We start from the raw sequence: 19,719 nt of genomic DNA on the forward strand, positions 1-19,719 counted from the left end.
TCTTTTTATACATATATTGATTAGTCGTCAAAATTCTTTATCCTATTACAGGCCGGTAGGAGCGTATTGTGCACTATGACACCGAGCTAAATGAAAACATGGCGAGTGTAGCGCTCAGATTCACCTCTGGATCACAGCGTCGCCCGCAGCGAGATTGACGCCACGCCGCGTAGGCAGTGCGAAGTAAAATTCAGTGTCAAAGGCAAGAATAATAATATTATGGGGTGGCCGGCACTATAATTACAATTTGAACTTGGCAATTTTGCCTAGCACATCTTAATGCACTGTACTGAGCTCTCGCGCCTGCTTGTCTTGCCTCACGCAGGTGCTTGAAAGCCTTGAAAAAAACATGCACGCATATTAGATTTGAGTGATTTTACACAACCAAGCCAGCTTCTCTGATTCACTTAAGAACTGATGACTTCATTTCATTAATATATTAGCTCAAATATGGAACCATGTCACCAGAAAATTACTTTGGGCGCCTTCGGGGAGGCAGGACGCGTTTGTTCCTGGCCACTGAGAAAGATGACGAAACACTGGGCCTGAGGGTTTTAAAAACATATATATATATATAAAGAAAACATGTAATTAAATTGTCAGTGTGACTGTCCACACTGCATGGGGGCCGGACCTTATAATTTGGATTCATTCTCGTAGTGGGTGGATCGATTCAAATATCGATGATATCAAGATCACTGTTTGGTGTTGAATAGCCTATTGATTGATTTCAGTCTCATGAGATCGGTACTCGGATTTATTACAATTCTATTTTCTTGCTATGGATCAATCACAAATCTTGCAGTATCACTGACCACTGGTTTCTACCTCAATCCGCCATGGGAAAATTGCTTCCTCGATCGTGTATTAGCGTGCCACGTCATAAACACGCTCAGAAGAGAGAAAAGGCACCAACCACATGTCTGAACTTTGACCTTTGTTCATATCCTTCTTCTGCTAATTGGGATTTCTACACAACTACTGAGACATACCTTTTTTTTTTTGTCTTTGTGACAAATCCCTGCCACGCAAATCTGAAACAATCCCCTTTTGCCCAGCCACTTTTTTTCATTTTATTTTTTTTTATACACGCACACACATCTGGAAGCAGTCAGTGTGTGCATGCACTGGGAGGAGGAGGAGGAGGGGGTTGGGGCTTCTCTCTCTCCCTCCCTCTCTCTTGCTCGCCCTCGCTCTCTTTCTCAGTGTGTTTGACTGCAGAGCTGCAGGGGCAGCAGAGGCAGACGAGAGAGCCCAAACTCCGGTTCACTTAGACATACACACGCACACACACACCAACATCCACCCACACGCACACACGCATAGAAGGAGCGAGCGACAGAGAGGAGACCACCATGGATTGGATCGTGAAACGAGAGGAGCGCGGATGAGGACAGGACAAGAAAGGACAGGACAGCCAGCTTTGCGAGCGTTGTGGATTCCTAGGAGGCTCTCTGCGTGGATTTAACCCATTGGGAGATTTAACCCCGCGATGGAATATTTGCACTCTTGTCATTTTCCAATCTTCCTCCTCCACCTCATCCTCCTCCTCCTCCTCCTCCAGCAGCAGCAGCGAGGATGCCAAGCAGCGATGCGTCTTTTGCGCACTTCCACTGACAGCGCCCGTGCTTCGCGAGCTCTTTTAAAGCCTTGAAGAGAGAGGGGAAAAAAAGAAAAGAAAAGAAAAGAAAAGCAAAATAAGAGGAAAGAAAAGCATAGGAGAGGAGAGAGAGGATTGAACGCGGTGCTGCTTTTATGTTCGTCGCCTAGGGCCCGGATGTACCGAGGGATGCACCGGTGCGTTTTGCCGACCGGTTCCGCCGACAGATCCCTCTTTTTTCTCGCTTTCACCTCCATCATGGGGATTAGGTAATATTCACTCCATCCGAAGACACCCCTCCCCGCTGAGCGAGCAACGGGAATATCCACAAGCTGTCAGACTCATCAACCCCCCTCCTCCCCACCTTTCCCCCTTTTTATTCATTTCATTTCTTTCTCTCTTTTTTTTATTTTTTTTTGGAGGGGGGCCATTCCCCCCCTCCCCCTTCAAACCATTCACATATAGGGAGAACGCTGGACTACATTTATGGTAAATGAAAGCAAAAACATGTACATCCCGGAGGACACCCTTGAGAACCATCAAGGTATGTGATTTATTTTTCAGTCCAACTGTCTTGTGAGTGTTGATGTGGGCCAGGAAGGGAGGGAGGGGGGATACGATGAGCTGGAAGATCCACCTGGGAACTTCGGGACGAGGCCTTTTTGCACACATGTGGCGTCATGGATGGGCATGCAGGTCAGTCAACAGGCTGTTGCAGAAGTGCATGTGGGAGTGGGGGGTGACATTTGGACAGCCACAAGTGTTTCAGACTTTCTCGCTGCCCTTTGAGGCGTTTTTGTGTTTTTGGTGTGCCAGTGAGGCCGGTGTGATGTTGCGTGGCGAGGAAAGGGTCTGTTTGCATTGCGCAGTATGAACGCGGCGCCTCCTTCCACCCACGTTGCGGTGAGCAAAAGCCCACAGCCGAGGCAGGCTCCGCACTGCCCGCTTCCATCCTCCGACGGGTGATTAACGTGACCGTTATCATCATCTTCTTCTTCTTCTTCTTCTTCTTCTTCTTGTTCACACGCCCCATGCATCGTCGTCGTCATCCTCCTGGCGTTCACGTCCATCAGCCGAGTCTACCTCCCTGCCTTGCATGGCGACAGGTTCCATAGCAACAGGGGATGAGGAGAGCGGTGGCGATTGTGAGCGCCTTTGCATCTGTGTCGCAGTGAGACACACTCAGCAGCTCGTCATACATGATCCATTCTGTTTGTTTCTCCTATAACAGGCAGCACGTATAGCGTATGCGAGGCAAACGTGTCATCATGCAGTCTCAATCGTGACCCTGGATGACTTTTCCGGGCCTTGAGTTGACTCAAAAGTTGATTTCTTGAATAAGACAGCGCTAACCTTTTTAACTGTTGGTGAAATGGTGAAATACTTGCAGCCGCTTTTATAAACTTCACTGTTAGGAAAAGTGTAATTGCATCAGACAGTTAGTAATCACACCGAGTGGAAAGGCGACACTTTTAGATTTTGAACCATTTTTCATAAGCAAAAGTTTTCTATGAGCACAAAAAACGTGTTTCTCTCAGATATTGTTCATAATTCTGTGTTAGTTAGCATCTCTCCTTTTCTGAAAAATTCCATTCCATCGCACAGATGTAGTAAAGTAAAATTGCACATTTTAGAGTGGCTTTTTATTGTGGGTGGCCTAAAAGTACACCTGTGCAATAAATGTGTTGCATGGAATGAGGAAAATGGTTATCAAAGCACACCTCTGCATAACACTGAATCCATATTAACGTATAAGAGAATAAAAAAAGAAAGAAATATGGACCAACTTACAACAAAGAATAGCGATATGAACTGTAACTGAAATTCAAAATTAAAATTAAATCCTTAAACTATAAACATTTTTTGACTGATCATGTCAAACCATATGATACGGAAAAATAAAATTACATAAAATCAATAAATAATAATGCATTCAAACTGATCACCAACATTAACTCAGGAGCACAATATTGAAAAAAAAACAACTTTAACCTGCCAAACAAAAATATATAAAATAATTTGTGCAGATTTATTTTTTTTGCTGTGTGCAAAGCGCGCATGCTCAGTGCAAACAAAACCCCTACACCACCGAGCGAATGCTCCCTGCGCACACTCTGCCAATAATGAGAGCGCCACTGCCCCCTAATGTAATGGAGGTGCAAATGCACTTTATTCTAGAACAGTAAAAAAAATAAAAATAAAAAAAAATAAAAAAGTATGTTCCTCGAGGTCAAACATTAACATTAAATATTTAGTGCAGGAAAGTAGATCTGTTTTGCTGTAATTCATTTTGACATATTTAATTAAAACTGTTTTGTTGTTTTGATTGTTGTGAATATACTATAAACTATAAACATAATGACAGCCTATAACAATAAATACAGTACAGACAACATTGCAATATATCTTATAGCATTTTACTTTGCTTGAAGCCAAATATTGACTGGCCTATTTGACTGAGAAATTAGTCTATAGACCCATCCAATTATTTTTGAAGTACAATACAATTTTTTTCCCCAAAGGCTGCCTCTGCATGTACTTGTTGCTTTTGGAAATGAATGCCCATTCCACCAAACAGTAGATAATACCCTTCTGTTTGCAACGCCAGTGACAAAAATGTTGAGATTTGCGTAGGCGTGCCACCGCAATGTACAAATACTATAATCCCCGCGTAATCCTCCCAGGTGGACATAATTCACAGGAAATTGGGATCGCAGCGATTGACAGAGATTAGACGCCATTCCACAACTACACATTTTAGTTTGACCCCACCAACATGGCCTCGGTAGGCAGAAAGCTTGTGCAAGTCCTATTTGATCAAATGAGGCCCTGCGATCTAACCCCCCCCCCCCCTCCCCCTGGGCCATCCCATCAATTCTAATGTACAAGTCAATAGATGGACTATTCACGGGCTCCCTTCCAACTGTTGTCACCTTTCAGGACCAGCAGCTGAGAAATTTGGAGTCTGTTGTCGTGGTGTTTTCAGCACCACGGACAGTTCATTCATTATTATTGCTCTATTGACAGTTCCGTGGCACCAGTGCTGCGGTGTCACTGCCTGGACCTCCTTTTCATTTCATTGCAAAGATTTATGTTCGCGCTTCACTCGTTTCGCACGTCAACCACACTGTTGACATACAACCTGAAGCATATGTGAATTCAATAGACTTTGTGTATTTGAAACAACTTTATAAGTTTGCTTTCAAGTCTGCTAGCTAAATACTAACACTTAATGGGTTAAAGCCATTGATGGGCTATTGAATAGCATTTGTATTGCAGTCATAAAAGCAACGGATATTTGAACACAAATGGTGGCAAAACACATGCAGACTGAGCATGCAACAATACTCACCGACATATATTCTTTATCCTCTGCAAAGAATGACTACACAGTAATATTTCAACAGACTTTACGCATAGTTCCGTAAAATGAACATTTTTCCCATATAAAATGAACGGAAATCATCTTATGGTACGGGCGGCATGGTGACTGAATGGTTAGCACGTCCGCCTCCCAATGATGAGGATGCAAGATCGAGTCCAGGCTTTGGCCTTCCTGGGTGGAGTTTGCATGCTCTCCCCATGCCTGCGTGGGTCTTCTTCTTCTTCTCTCTCTCTCTCTCTCTCTCTCTCTCTCTCTCTCTCTCTCTCTCTCTCTCTCTCTCTCTCTCTCTCTCTCTCTCTCTCTCTCTCTCTCTCACATATAGTTGCTAGCGATATCGTTATTATTGCGATATTTAACATGTACCTAAAGAAATTACATTTTTATGATCTAATAAAAGAATTACATTTTTTCATGCGTCAAAATAATCAAACTCAATGTATTCTCGGTTAATTAATTGTAATGACATCTCGATAATGTTTAACTACTGGAGGGCAGTGCACATTTTACTTAATGTCTGACTGGTCAAATTGAGATAAAAAAGCATAAAATGTCATATAAAACTTCTTAACTTATTGCATGTCTTTGCGATATGCATATTGCATGGGTCAATATCGCGATATCGATATTTTCTGATATATTGTGCAGCTCTAACATATATATATATATATATATATATATATATATATATATATATATATATATATATATATATATATATATATATATATATATATATATATTTATTTATTTATTTATTTATATATAATTCTCCGTATAATTTGGGGATATGGGATCATCAATCTAATTGAGTGGCCATTGTTTTGTTGTTTTGTATGGCGTGTGTGTGCGCGTGCGTGTGTGTATGTAGGAGCGAACCATTAGACAGAAAAGTCAGATCTCGAGATTCAAGCAGCTTGTAGTGTTGGATGAAATGAGTGATTAAAGGCCAATCAGCGTTAAAGACGTTTGTAGTACCTCGGAGGGCCGTCACAGTTCCAACTTAAGGATGTGACTCAACAACAGCTGCTCTTAATGTACGACGAGCACTCGCGTGGGCCAAGGTGACGCTTCGGCGGAGGGCAAGCAACAAAAGGACAGAGGGAGCCAGAACCTTAAAGGATAGAAGAAGGAAGGAAAAAAAAAAAAAAAAAAAAAAAGGATAGATGGGGAGGCGGAGTAGGGGAGGAAAAAAAAAAGAGGAGGATTATCCGTGACTGTGACTCGCTTAAGCCGCCGGCGTGGTATCGGAAATCCATCCCAAGGCTGTCCTCTGCTCTTTGGCGCTATCGGGGGCTCCCGTCTTTATTCGTCGTGTTGTGCTATTATGACCTCTTTGTATGTGCGTGCGTTTGATTTGTGTGTCCTTGCTGTGTGCCTCGTGGCTATGTGTATTTTACACACAAACACATGCATGCTCACCTCCTGTATTGATCTGCCGTCAAAGGAAATAATGACTTGCTATCTCGTACACTGATTTTTCTTTTTGTTTTTTTTCTTTTTTGAGTGTGCAAGCTTGGTCACCTGGAGTGAACCTTCATGCAGACAGCCGGAACACATGGACATACAAACTAACCAAGTGTTTACTGAAAATGTACACTTTATTAGGTACACGTCTAATGATATTGTAATGTGTTCACCGAATATCATATTGATACAAAATACCTTTCTTTGTGATGCGGATGATGATTCACCGAAGTGTCCACCTGCCGCAGTATAGTGCCAACTACTGCCGAGGAGGACTTTTATTTTTTATTTTTTTGCCGTAAGCTTCGGTGGAAGGTATCGGCAGCCACCACGACTACCGAATACCTTAAAATAAGGCTGGTTTCGTCCTGATACTCGCTCATCCCTAATAATAATAATAATAATAATAATAATAATAATAATAATAATAATAATAATAATAATAATAATAATAATAATACCCTGCGATTGGCTGGCAACCAGTCCAGGGTGTACGCCACATACTGCTGAGATAGGCTCCAGCACCCCTGCGACCCTTGTGAGGAATAAGCGGTCAAGAAGATGGATGGATGGATGGATGGATGGATGGATAATAATAATAATAATAATAATAATAATAATAATAATAATAATAATAATAATAATAATAATAATAATAATTATTATTATTATTATTATTATTATTATTATTATTATTATTACATTGGGCGGCACGGTGATGACTGGTTAGCATGTCCGCCTCCCAGTACTGAGGACTTCGGTTCGAGTCCAGGCTCTGGCCTTCCTGGGTGCAGTTTGCATGTTCTCCCCATGCCTGCGTGGGTCATCTTCGGGTACTCCAGTCTCCTCCCACATTCCAAAGACATGCATGACAGGTTAATTGGGTGCGCCGAATTGTCCCTCGGTGTGCTTGTGTGCGTGGATGGGGGTTCGTCTCTATGTGCCCTGCAATTGGCTGGCAACCAGTTCAGGGTGTGCCCTGCCTACTGCCCGAAGCCAGCAGGGATAGGCCCCAGCACCCCCGCGACCCTTGTGAGGAACAAATGGTTAAGAAAATGGATGGATGGATGGATGGATAATAATAGTAGGATTGGTCATCTTCCTTTGTCTCACAATGAAGTGATAAGGTCTACTTTCTTTTCTTGAGGTTAATTGTTGACAAAAAAAGTAAAAGTCTGCCTTAATAAAGTGATTTAAGTCATTTTAAGTGTTCCCTTTCAGAAAATGCCACACTTTGCCAAAATGCTATATTTTGCAATTATCTATCACAATTTTCAGCTTAAATACAAAGTCTTGTTTCTACATAGTCTTATTGAATGCCCATAGCTTTGCTCATGGAAATGTGTTCAATATTTCAGTATGCTTAACATGTCATAAGGTATGTTATCCTCCAGAATTGCTGCAGTGCGTGCTCCGAAAATGCCCCCCCCCCCCCTGCCGCCACATTTCAGCACTAAGCGAGCGTGAGTGCGACTGGTTTGCGTGCGTTTGTTTCTCCAAGTTCCACGTGTGGCTTAGGGATGAGGGATGAGGGAAGGCAGCCGTCTATATTATTCATGGCCAGCCGTGCTTTTCCCCCTCACTTCTTTGCCTCCATCTCATCTGTGGCCTTTCCGCACCCTTCCTCTCTCATCTCACAAAAGTGTCTTTAGCACGAGCCCTCTCCGTGGACCGTTTGCTTTGTTTTCCACCCGTCTTCTTTCGTCTTTTTTTTTTTTTTTTTTTTGGGGTGTGTTTTGCGTTTCCATCTCTAATCTGCCGCGGTTCACTGCGGGTTTATCGTTTGGTGAGACTGCTGTTTGTCTTTTTTTCCCCCCCACTTCTGTGAAAAGGATCCGTCACACTGCTTTGGTGCACAAAAAGTGAGGTAGCAATAGCTATTTACCATCGCATTGAGGGTCAGGGAGTTGTAGTGCCCAAAACACTAAATAATAGTTTTAATGGAAATTTTTGACACAAAAACAAATAAACACTGCCTTTAAATAAGGGTAATTTGCATATAAAAACAAAAGTGATTTGCACAGCAGGTATTTATAATAAAGCAAAAATAAACAAAGTAAAGGGACTACAGATATAATTTTATTTTTTTATTTTTTGCTTTGACTTGCATGCGAAAGCAAAGCTGTTTATTGACACTTGCAGGTGAAGTTTACTGTCACACTAAACATAACAAAAAAATCTTTTCATTTGGAGTGCCTGTTAACTTAATGCTAACACACAATGCTAAATGCCATAAAGGGTCGGAATCCTGCAGGTTTTTGAGGTTTCCTTCTTCCAGCATAAGATGATTCCAATCAACAGGACTGTTATCAGGTTTATGCAGAGCTTGCTGATGAGCTGATCATCAGCTGTGTTGGGGAAGGGAAACATCCAAAAGCTGCAGGACTCCGGCCCTCGAGGACCGAGTTAGCTCACCCATGCCCAAAGATGGACTAACAAATCTAGCATCGGTGTTAACACAAATGGTACAGCAAAACACTAAACACTCATGTTATCCTCCTATGACTATTATCTCATTTACTCCCAAAAACGTATAAATACGTTTTATTTTCAATATGACCATACTCCCAAAGACGTACTTATATGTTTTTTTTCTTTTCCTTTTTTATGCTAGAGTATACAGAAGGCTTTGTTGCAGCCTCTGAACTGAAGAGAATTTTAAACAATGGTAATTATTACAAAAAACGGCTAGGAAGGGGCAGCAGAGTATAAGAGATTAAAATGCTCTTTTTCCCACTGTTTTAAACAGATTTGTGAATAAAGGAACTTAGCTAAATTTTAATGCTAATTGCTGCAAAACGGAAACAGATAGAAATATACTTTTTCTTCCTGATGAAAGAAAAGACTCTAATCTTTCTTTTGGTAGGTTCCTTGTTTTTATATCAAAAGAACACAATAATCTGTAGGCCTTGCAAAATCAGTCAGAATCCAGTAAACCAGCCGGGAGCGATGGGAGTTGCTTCAGTGAAAAAGTCTGCGAGTGAATGAGTTAATGCTGCACCTTACTGAGTAGTTTAGACCATCTTCTTTGATTACATTCATATGTATTGGTCATTTTGATTGTTTGGTGTCTTACAAGCCCAAGTCGGCTGAGCATACTATTGTATGCATGACAAAATAATAAGAGATGCCAAAATGTCAATGTATATATTAAACTGTCCCCTAGTGGTGCATAATGTGTGGCTACTAGCTAGAATAAACCATAACTGCACGCTTCTTTTCAATCTGATTGAGACTGTGATGGAAATGAGTGAGTTTGAGTCATCCAATCAGGACTGATACGCATGGAGGGCGGCTTTGTGAAAATCAGATGATATGCGATGGTGGGCACCGCTGGTCCGCACATCTGGGTGTCGCGATAGCGGGAAATTGGAGCAGATGCCGCGGCAGCAGGTGAGCAAGCGGCGACACGCTTTTGCGCCCACTCCCCTCTCCATGTTGTTCAGCCGGCGGGGTGGAAATGACCTTGCGGGGTTTGAGGCGTCATTAAAAGCTTTGTCCGCCATATGGGGACAAGGACTGAGGCGCAGATCGTAATCGATCCACCACAAATCGACACATGTTGGATTACTTTGGAGGCTCGTTTGTCTTCTGGGAGTTTGGTGTGGTTTTGACTGTAAAATATAAATTGTGCCTTTCAATGCACGTGGCATCACAGAGCTACCTGAGACGCTTCATCTCATTAGAATGTATTTTTTATTAGGCTAATGGGTATTTGTGAAGATGGATGGGAAGGAAAAGGCTTTGCGAGCAAGCACTCAGCGGGGAACGTTCTCACGATAATGTCAGGGCAAAACTTACATTTGTGTTTGTGAAAAGCGTTGTTCAGAAAAATGAGGTTAGATTACAAGATACTTGATGTTGTAATTTGCACGCCACGCCTGTAGTTGGCGATGTCACTGCTGTGTCTTTTGTATTCATCGACCATCTGTTTAAAAAAAAGAGTTGGCTGGCCCACAGACATATATTCTTTAAATTCACAATGAAGGTTATGGCAAATGATAACACCATATCCAAAAATGTACCTTTTATTATGTTTAGCAAACATTGTTCTTGTCCAAATGCTATTCCCTTTTCACAACTTGTTGTCTGTTTTTCTACCGTTTAAATTGTCTAAAGCATGATAATCATTTAAAAAGTTGATATCAGCGTCAAAATACACATCATTTTTATAGTACTCATAACTTAGTTTCACCACACCGAATATTGTACTGAATTTTACTGCTTCTCTGCAAGCGCTTAGCATTTCACTGTAAGGACAATAAAGTTATTGTATAACATGTATATTGTATATTTGGGGGGCACATTAGACAATATTTATTTATTTATTTTTTTCTTACAGTCATCTGTAATATTCTTTTTAAATTCAATAAAATTTTTGAGATTTGCAGGATATTATTTTATTGTACATTGTGTTTCAATTTTACTTATTTGTACTGATTTTGTTCAAAACCACTTTTTTTTCAGAGCAATATCAGTATGAGTACTCTTGAGAAGTCACTGATAGTGATACCAAATACCAATACCACTAGTACATCCATCCATCCATCCATCCATCCATCCATCCATCCTCTTAACCGCTTATTCCTCACAAGGGTAACGGGGGTGCTGGGGCCTATCCCAGCCGGCTTCGGGCAGTAGGCGGGGTACACCCTGAACTGGTTGGCAGCCAATTGCAGGGCACCACTGGTACAGTTGATGCATAAAGTTTCCTAAAAATCAATGACAGATAATTTTAAAGGAAAAACTATATATCCCAATGTAGCATTTTCCATTAAAATAGCATGAAATGAATGGCAATTTTCTATTCTTCTAATTTCTAGTTCCTGATTATAAAATGGCTATGATATGGTATCGGCCAATGTCGTAAGTACCAATACCTTGAAATAAGACATGGTATCGGTCCAAAGGTATCAGTACTCAACCATCCCTCATTTGTAATTTGTTTGGCATGGTCACATGTTATCCTATACATTAAAGACAAAGATTAAACTACTGCAATTCAATTTTGTTTGTTAGCCCCTGTAGTGGCATGTGAAATCTTCCCAGGTTGCCACATTGGATTAAAATGTAGCTTAATATGTAAATGCATGTATAACATGAGCAATAAGTGGCATTTTCAAAACAGTGCACTTTGTAACGCTTAAGAAGCGCAGCATTTTCAGCCCTTCTAATTCCAATGTAGTAACAAAATGTATGCCTGGCAATTCATGTAGTTGACTTGGAAGTTTTGGCCGAACTGAAAAAACTGCAAGCCATCTTATGTACTGTAGAAGTGGCCTTTTTGACATTGAGGCCTCCTGGGCTTGTCATCAATGGAAAGCTTCAGTGGGTCTCCACACATGCACACAGTATCCACTATCCAGTGAGTGACACCCTGCTGGGGGACAGTTCCAAGGCAAGGCAGATTAAACCTGGAGTGTTTGATTGTGTGTGTGTGTGTGTGTGTGGTGTTTTCTTGCCCTCGGCTGCATTTGGATGCTCAATTTGCGGGCATCTTCTTGCCGCCGCGTGTCTGCTGCTGCCGCTTTTGCTGGATGGCGTCTCGGGGCAAAAGAATTGTGGTGAACAAAAGGCTGCTGTTGGGCCCGCAGCACAAAAACTTTCGCTGTCACTTTCCTCATCCACAGGAAGAGGTTTGAGGAAGCTGCAACCTTTTAGGCTCTTTAAAAAAAAAAAAAAGCACTTTAGATGTAGAAAAGACACATACTTGGGCTATTAATATTTCACACTAAATTATCATAAAAACCTTGTTTTTGTCTGTTTACAAAGACTACCAATTGTATTGAGTGCACAAGCATTTGGTTTATTAATGGCTGTGTCTTCTTTATTAATAGTCTTATGTTTGTATTTCAATTGAAATTACATCTAATAAATATGTACAAATAATTAACAAAGCCGCTGCTAGGTGAAGTTTGCAGTCCAAGTAAACATAAACAAGGAATCACATGGTGTATTTCAAACAGCAACATAGCCTACTAAAGTTCCCTTAGCTTAATGCTAACAAAACAAACAACGCACAATAAATAAATAAATAAAAATAACAAATGCGGTGCAACACATATAGACAGGCATAACAATACTCACAGGTGCATCTGCGAAAAAAAGTAATGCAGCTTACTAAGTCGGTTGCATGTGAAACTCTCTATTTCTGCTAAACACTGTCCCTTCGTGGTACACCCTACAGGAGAAGCACAAGGTCTAGTGAAGTATAGCAAAAAAATTAGGCAAAATGATTTTATTTTTTGTCATTTATGTATGTTTGGTGCATGAGTTTGGAACAAAATAATTTCCAATCGTTTCAGTGGGGAAAGATGATTTGAAGTTCTGTCTCAAGGCACTTGTTCCAAAACTGAAATGCTATACAGATTAAAAGATACATTTAACATTTAATAATGTAAATTATCAGCATATTTAATAAAATAATTTTAAAAAGTTGAAGGAATTGCTCAAGTTGTACGTTTGGACCCTAAACTGCACGGCAACCGCTCGAGCAAAATGTCTCTGAGCGGTCTGACTTATCATTAACGCGATTAGGGGCCGCTTTGGCTATCGCGCGGAATGGTCGTCATGGCGACAAAAAGCCATTAAGGCTCCTCCGCTGGGCCGCTCTCTTTTTGACCATGCACCGTCCGGTTTAACGAGCTGTGCGCAATTTTCACCGGCCGACTTCTGCCTGTTGGCTTCTGGCTTGCTGGACCGCTCTGCTGCGACAGCACTTTTATGGCATCCTGTCCCGATATGCCCGTTGCCGTGGCGACCGGGGCTGCTGGGATGGAGAGGAGGCGGGAGAAATGCTAAGGTTAAACGAAAGGACGGCCAAATTGCTTCATTTCCTTGAGTGTGTTTCCTCTTTTCTTTGTTTTATCTCCTACTACAGGCGAGGCGATGAACCCTCCCCCAACATGTAGGCCACCACGGTGTCCTTGAGTGTGTAAAAAGACAACTTTGCGTGTGCGTGTGTGTGTCCCATGCCAGCCCATCTATCTAGGCCAGTCTTGACGTGTGCACAGACCATTTCCCAGCAGAAAAGTGTACATACGTGTGTGCGTGTATGTGCATAGCAGTCCACTTCCCAAACGACCAGACTCACTTTCACACTCTGGAGTCATAATGGCTAAAACAGGCTTGTTACCGGACTCCTTTTGCAGCGTGTGTGCGTGTTTGCACAGGGGTATATCTAAAGGGATGTTTTAACAATTCACAGTGGCGGCAAATACCACTAATGTCCTTCCTGGACACTTGTGGAATACAAAATGTTCTCCTTGCAATAAAATTGATTGTGTGTGTGAGTGTTATACCAAAGTCACCCAGTATGGAAATGAGTTTTAGAGAGGACAGTGTGGGCGTGGCCTTTCTCTCCTGTCCACATCTCTCTTCTCTCTTCTCTTCTCTTCTCTTCTCTTCTCTTCTCTTCTCTTCTCTTCTCTTCTCTTCTCTTCTCTTCTCTTCTCTTCTCTTCTCTTCTCTTCTCTTCTCTTCTCTTCTCTTCTCTCTCTTCTCTTCTCTTCTCTTCTCTTCTCCCTGAGAGTGTGTGCTATTCCACAACAATATATGACACAGAGGAGGACATGTTAGTTTGATATTTTTCCCGATTGGGGTCGTACTGGCCTGGCGCCTGCGGTGATGTCATCAGTAGCGGCGACGGCGCAACAATTGGCCGTCTGTTGTCATGTCAACCGAAAAAGAGAGCGAGAGAGAGAGAGAGAGAGAGAGAGAGAGAGAGAGAGAGAGAGAGAGAGAGAGAGAGAGAGAGAGAGAGAGAGAGAGAGAGAGAGGAAATAGGAAGAGATGCGAGAGGACTTTTCCTTCTTGGTTTGTGTCTTCTCGCTGCAGTGTGATAAAGTTGATGATTAATGACGTTACCTCAGTGTGGCGGGCGACGTTACCGTGGTTACGCCACAATTAAATAAACACCTTGTTCCGACGAGAGGAAGCAGTGGAGGGGGCTGAACAAAGAGAGGGAGCAAATGGAAAGATGTGTGTCTGCCTAACCCATCTCGCTAGCTACCGTATTGATACTTAATCACATCACAGAAAAATCATAATTAGCAGTACACTATCCGAGTACATGAACAGCAAAAGGGATGGCATGACAGAATCCGAAATATCGATACCTCACGATCAGCATTGTCAGTATTGTAAACAATTCCCAGGAGAAAATGTACGCATTGTAGATTTGGTTACAATCGCTGAGCCAAGGAACTATGTTGAAGTTGCAGGAGGAGTTTCATTTAGTCAGGCCATTGCCTTGTCTCATAGAAAAAGTGCTTTGTCGGCCACTTGTGGCATTTTTGACCATTGTTAGGTGGACATCAATTAATCACGGAATGTTTGATAGTTGCCGACCTAACTGTTGGTCTACAGGGGATATAAAAAGTCTGCACACCCTTGTTCAAATGCCATGTTTTTGTGATGAGACCACAATGAATTGTTTCTACACTGATAAACTCTAACCTGAGTGTTCACACCCCTGCCTCTACTTACTTGGTCTGATATCGCAAAGAAGATGTGTGGTATCAGCTTTTCTGTTCATTAGCTAGTACAGGGGCAAAAAAGGCCTGCATTTTCCTAATATTGAAAATATATTTCAGTGACTGCGATTGGCTGGCAACCAGTCCAGGGTGTCCCCCGCCTACTGCCCAGAGCCAGCTGAGATAGGCGCCAGCACCCCCCGCGACCCTTGTGAGGAATAAGCAGTCAGGATGGATGGATGGATGGATATTTCAGTGACTTCTGTGAAATTCATTGTGGTCGCTGTCAACCTGACTGTTGCTGTTCTGCGGCCACTTAAATGCTGACTGATTCAATGTCATTGGCTTGGTGGCGCATGTTAGAAACCCACTGTTGTCTCATTCCTTTTCCTCCTCCTTCACATAACCTATAAAAAGTTCAATTTCTTTTTATGTACCAATTTCAGCCCGCCTAAGAAGGCACTGATGAATTTGCCGATACATTTCTCTTTGCACGTAGCAGCGGTCTCCGGACTGATCCATCTCTCACTGTGGTGTGTAAAAAACAAACAAACAAACAAAAAAGACTGAAATGTCTTCATACTTGGACAGTTGTGCCGTTTTTTTGTTGCTGTATCATCACTGAGCAGCTTTGTAACTTTCCTGCAAAAATTATGCTTAATGTGTTTTTTAACTTGCACCAGCGCTAATTTCGGCTAATGGCTGAACAAGCGTTAACGACACAGGAAGTCAAATCGCGTCACATCAGGGCTGATTGGAGCGCAGATGTCGAGGAACGCTGCTGAATGCTTCATCAGGCAAAAAAAAAAAGAAAAGAAAAAAGTGAGAGAGAGGAAATCACTTAATAATTTTTCCAAATGCCTCATTTGGGTAAGCGTCTTCCCTGTGGGATGTGATATCAATTTGGTGATGTCTTGTTGACTTTTCACATATTTGTCTTGGTTGTTTATATTTCTTGGACCAATTGGACAAGGTCTAGCACTTAAAGTCTCATAGATGGCTCCCAGTTTGGACTAATGGAAACTAAATATGATTGAGGTGCATTCCTACTGTTAGCCTGATAGCTGATTTTTTGTTTTTGGCAGCACCTTCTTGGGTCTGAGCAGGTTCTTTGCTGCAATCTGATTGCTGCCTGATAGGAAGCTTCCAAGAACACTGCAAGCACGCATACAGATTTGCGCTACGATAGCTTGGGGGCAAAGACACATATGTGTCGCGTATATGCACTTGGACCATTTTTGCACTGTCTCTGTTGTTCGTGTGTGTCAGACTGTCAGGCATCTGGCGGCCATCAGAGTTAATCACCAAGGCTTCCTTTAACCGCATGTGTCACACGAGCGCCCTGAAACGCACACGCACAAACACGCGGGCTGCGGGTTGGCGTTGAACGCAGCTGGGAAATGTTGGCAGGTTTCGTGACATACACTGACATGAGACGAGTGACCTGACTTAAGGGTTTGGCACAAAGTGAACAATTTAAAAAAAAAAAAAAAAAAGAGGCTTCTGGGTGTTTAATGTCACTACCAGTTAAGGTTTACTGTCAAACTAAACATAAAACAATGAGTAGTACTCGTTTATTTAAAAGAATCACACAGCGTTGACTAAATAATGCCCCTGCTAGCTTAATGCTAACTAGAATGGAAAACTCAATCAATGGGCTAACATTTATAGCGCGAAAGCATACAGGATAGTGACATCTGGAAGAGATTGACAGCATTTCCATTCATTTCAATGAAAAATGATTTGAGACACTCATTGAACGAACTGAAAATAAACTGCATATGACGTATTCTCTCACATGTACATATAATTCATGTATATGTCACCTGTGCGGGCATTTCATTTGGTACACGGCGAAGATGAAGGCCACACGGTTGCATGAAAAGAGCAAGCGAGGCGGCAGAGAAAAGGAGACTTGTGACGGTGTCACAATGTGTGAAATGGGCCCATCACACATTCGGGCTCTCAAGAATAGACAGACTCGATAAGGACGCGGCTGTCCCATTTAAATGTGACGCGAACAGCGGTGTGTGTTAAACGCCGCAGGCAGGGAGGAAATAAAAAGCTTGTGCCGCTTTTATGGCCCGGGCGATCGTGTATATCTATATGACGAGGTCACGCTGAGCCTATGAGGTAGGGCGGTAATTTGCAGGGCTGAGTCAAGGCAGCCCGCCGCTGTCAGGAAGGACAGGTCAGGGCCTGGAAATGATAAATCAGCTCTTGCTCTTCTCTTCTTCTCTTTACAACACCACCTCGCCTTCTACGGTCTTTACACCCTCACCTCCTCGCGATGATGATGATGTTGATGAGGGTAATAAAGTGTGCTTGTAGTCACAGCTCTTCAACTGCAACTTACAACTACAAGAACAAGCAAGTCTTTTTTTTTTTTAACAGCCTCTTGTTGCTAGGCAAATTTCATGGGGCAAAATCATAGGTCAATAAATCAAATTAAATACAGTGGGGTCGTGAGTATAATCAATAATCTCCCCCTATTGAATTGAATGGAAATGCTGTTAATCTGTCCCAGGCCATTAAAAAAAACCAACAAATTTTGAACATCCTTCAAAGAGGATAAAGAATATATGCCTGTGAGTTTTGTTATATTTTTTGCCTGTGTGTTTTTCTGCATCGTTTTTGTTGAAGTATCAGTTTCTTAAAGGGTTATAATGCTGCAACACTCACGCTATTCAGCAGTCTATTAGGGATGTAACAATACAATACGACATTATCACGATATGAAGGTCACAATATGATAATTATCACAATGTGAAGGTTACGATACGATAATTATCACGATATTGTGGGGAGGTTGGCAATATAAAAAGAGGTCATATTATTGTAAAAAAACGAGAACACACTAAAAAAACCCCACAATTTATTGTACTTTTGTACATAATAGCAATGCATATAAACAACCTACAATCTTTTATAACACTTAACATTGTTGAGGCACTTACTTGCTAATACATGTACACATTGATTTCCTCCAGATACTGACTCGTTTCACAAGCATTTTTTACGTTCTCCTTCATCTGACCATTAGCATGGATTTGAAACATTGAAGGGCCAAAACATGCCTTGTCAAAATTAAACTGCACTAAAGTACTAGCCACCAGAGGGTGCTAGAAACGCACAAATTGAAATCAACCTGACTTTTTTTTTTTTTTTTATTAACAGATGTGCTGTTTTTAATATTGTGAAATGACGAGAACGATATTGTGGCAGTTTTAATATTGCAATGTTGCGTTTATCGTTACATCCTTACTATCTATGCCATTTTGCATTGTTTGTTAGCATTAAGGGTTAAGTGTAGTTGTTGAAGTCAAAGTTATGTGTTTGTTTTCAATATGCATGAATGACATAAATCTTGTTAATTTCACAGTAAACTTCAACTGGGAGTGCCATTAATCTGAATGAATCTTCTTTTCTTATATTAAATATAAATGATATACATGTACAGGCTTAGCAGCAGGTTGAATTCATTGGTGCATAGTTTAATGAAGTGCTATGAGTTTACAAAGCAATTAAACATCCACTCTCTGTACTTGATATCCAATTAAGGGCTATCTTACATTATATTTCAAGTACAAGATTGGCACCTGCTGTATCAGGAGGGGCACCGCCCACCCTTGACCCACGCTATGATTCCTAGCCCGTTCTCCCCCCTCCATTTTCTGTGTGCTTCATCATTAGCTGGTGTCTGGCTTCATTTGAAATCAAACCTCATATTGGGCTGTCATCTTGGTTAGCGCTCACAATTTCCAGTATTGATCAGCACCACACGTGGCTGCGACTTTGTTCTTGCCGCGAGAGGGATTATAGCTTGCGGCGCCGCCAGCTGCACTCCGTCCAACTTGTTTACCATTAGGGAGACAAGGTCGGTGGGCAAGGCTCCTTCTTCCAACCAGCCACTATGATCGGCACGTTTTCACTCGCTAATTGAAGATAGTTTTCCTTTTTTGGGGGGGAGAGTCCCAACTAATTTCACAGCCGTCCACACAGCAATAATGAATATCAAGTAAGAGTCTCCCGCTGTGACCTCAGAGCCAGATGCTGCTGGTGGTCTCCATAGCAACCAAGCTTAACAGCCTCGCTTGTCCAATAACCAAGCGTTTTAGTTTAAACTCCTTTCAAAAGCATTGCAAAGAAACACTGACAAGGGTCCCCGTGTGGTGGTCTTCGCCCTGTCTGAAGCTTATCTGCCTGCAGACGTGTAATTGAAAAAGCGTCTTATCGCACATATGTCCAGTGCAAAGAGGGACATGAGATAAGGTTTATTTATAGCCAGATCATCAAATTAAAGCAGGCGTGCGCTCAGGTAAGGGCCGCCCAGAGCAAACAGCAGCTCACAAACTGCTGTGAAATATATTTAATAAGTCGATCAGCTTGAACTGGGTCGTTTAGACCCTTGACTTTACACATTGGATAAAACAGCAAGGTTATTACCAAGATAATGTTAATGTATGTCTGTCTGTCTATCTATCTATCTGTCTGTCTTTGTCTGTCCGTCTGTCCGTCCATCCATCCATCCATCTATCTATCTATCTATCTATCTATCTATCTATCTATCTATCTATCTATCTATCTATCTATCTATCTATCTATCTATCTATCTATCTATCTATCTATCTATCTATCTATCTATCTATCTATCTATCTATCTATCTATCTATCTATCTATCTATCTGTCTCTGTCTGTCTGTCTGTCTGTCTGTCTGTCTATCTATCTATCTATCTATCTATCTATCTATCTATCTATCTATCTATCTATCTATCTATCTATCTATCTATCTATC

The 19,719-nt window shown here is 41.7% G+C and overlaps 1 protein-coding gene across 21 annotated transcripts in view; it reads left to right on the forward strand.

The window, feature by feature from the left end:
- Positions 1–1,217: 1,217 nt before the first annotated feature.
- The window catches only part of cacna1c (calcium channel, voltage-dependent, L type, alpha 1C subunit), a 137,260-nt gene continuing 118,758 nt past the window's right edge, over positions 1,218–19,719 (forward strand). For all 21 annotated transcript variants that reach the window (XM_077499830.1, XM_077499832.1, XM_077499834.1 and 18 more), the window contains exon 1: positions 1,218–2,144. In XM_077499830.1, the coding sequence (XP_077355956.1) occupies positions 2,087–2,144 (58 nt within the window). In that variant the 5' untranslated portion in view covers positions 1,218–2,086. The remainder of the gene's footprint in view (positions 2,145–19,719) is intronic.

This window comes from Festucalex cinctus, chromosome 16 (genome assembly GCF_051991245.1).
Source record: "Festucalex cinctus isolate MCC-2025b chromosome 16, RoL_Fcin_1.0, whole genome shotgun sequence".
Classification (NCBI taxonomy): domain Eukaryota; kingdom Metazoa; phylum Chordata; class Actinopteri; order Syngnathiformes; family Syngnathidae; genus Festucalex; species Festucalex cinctus.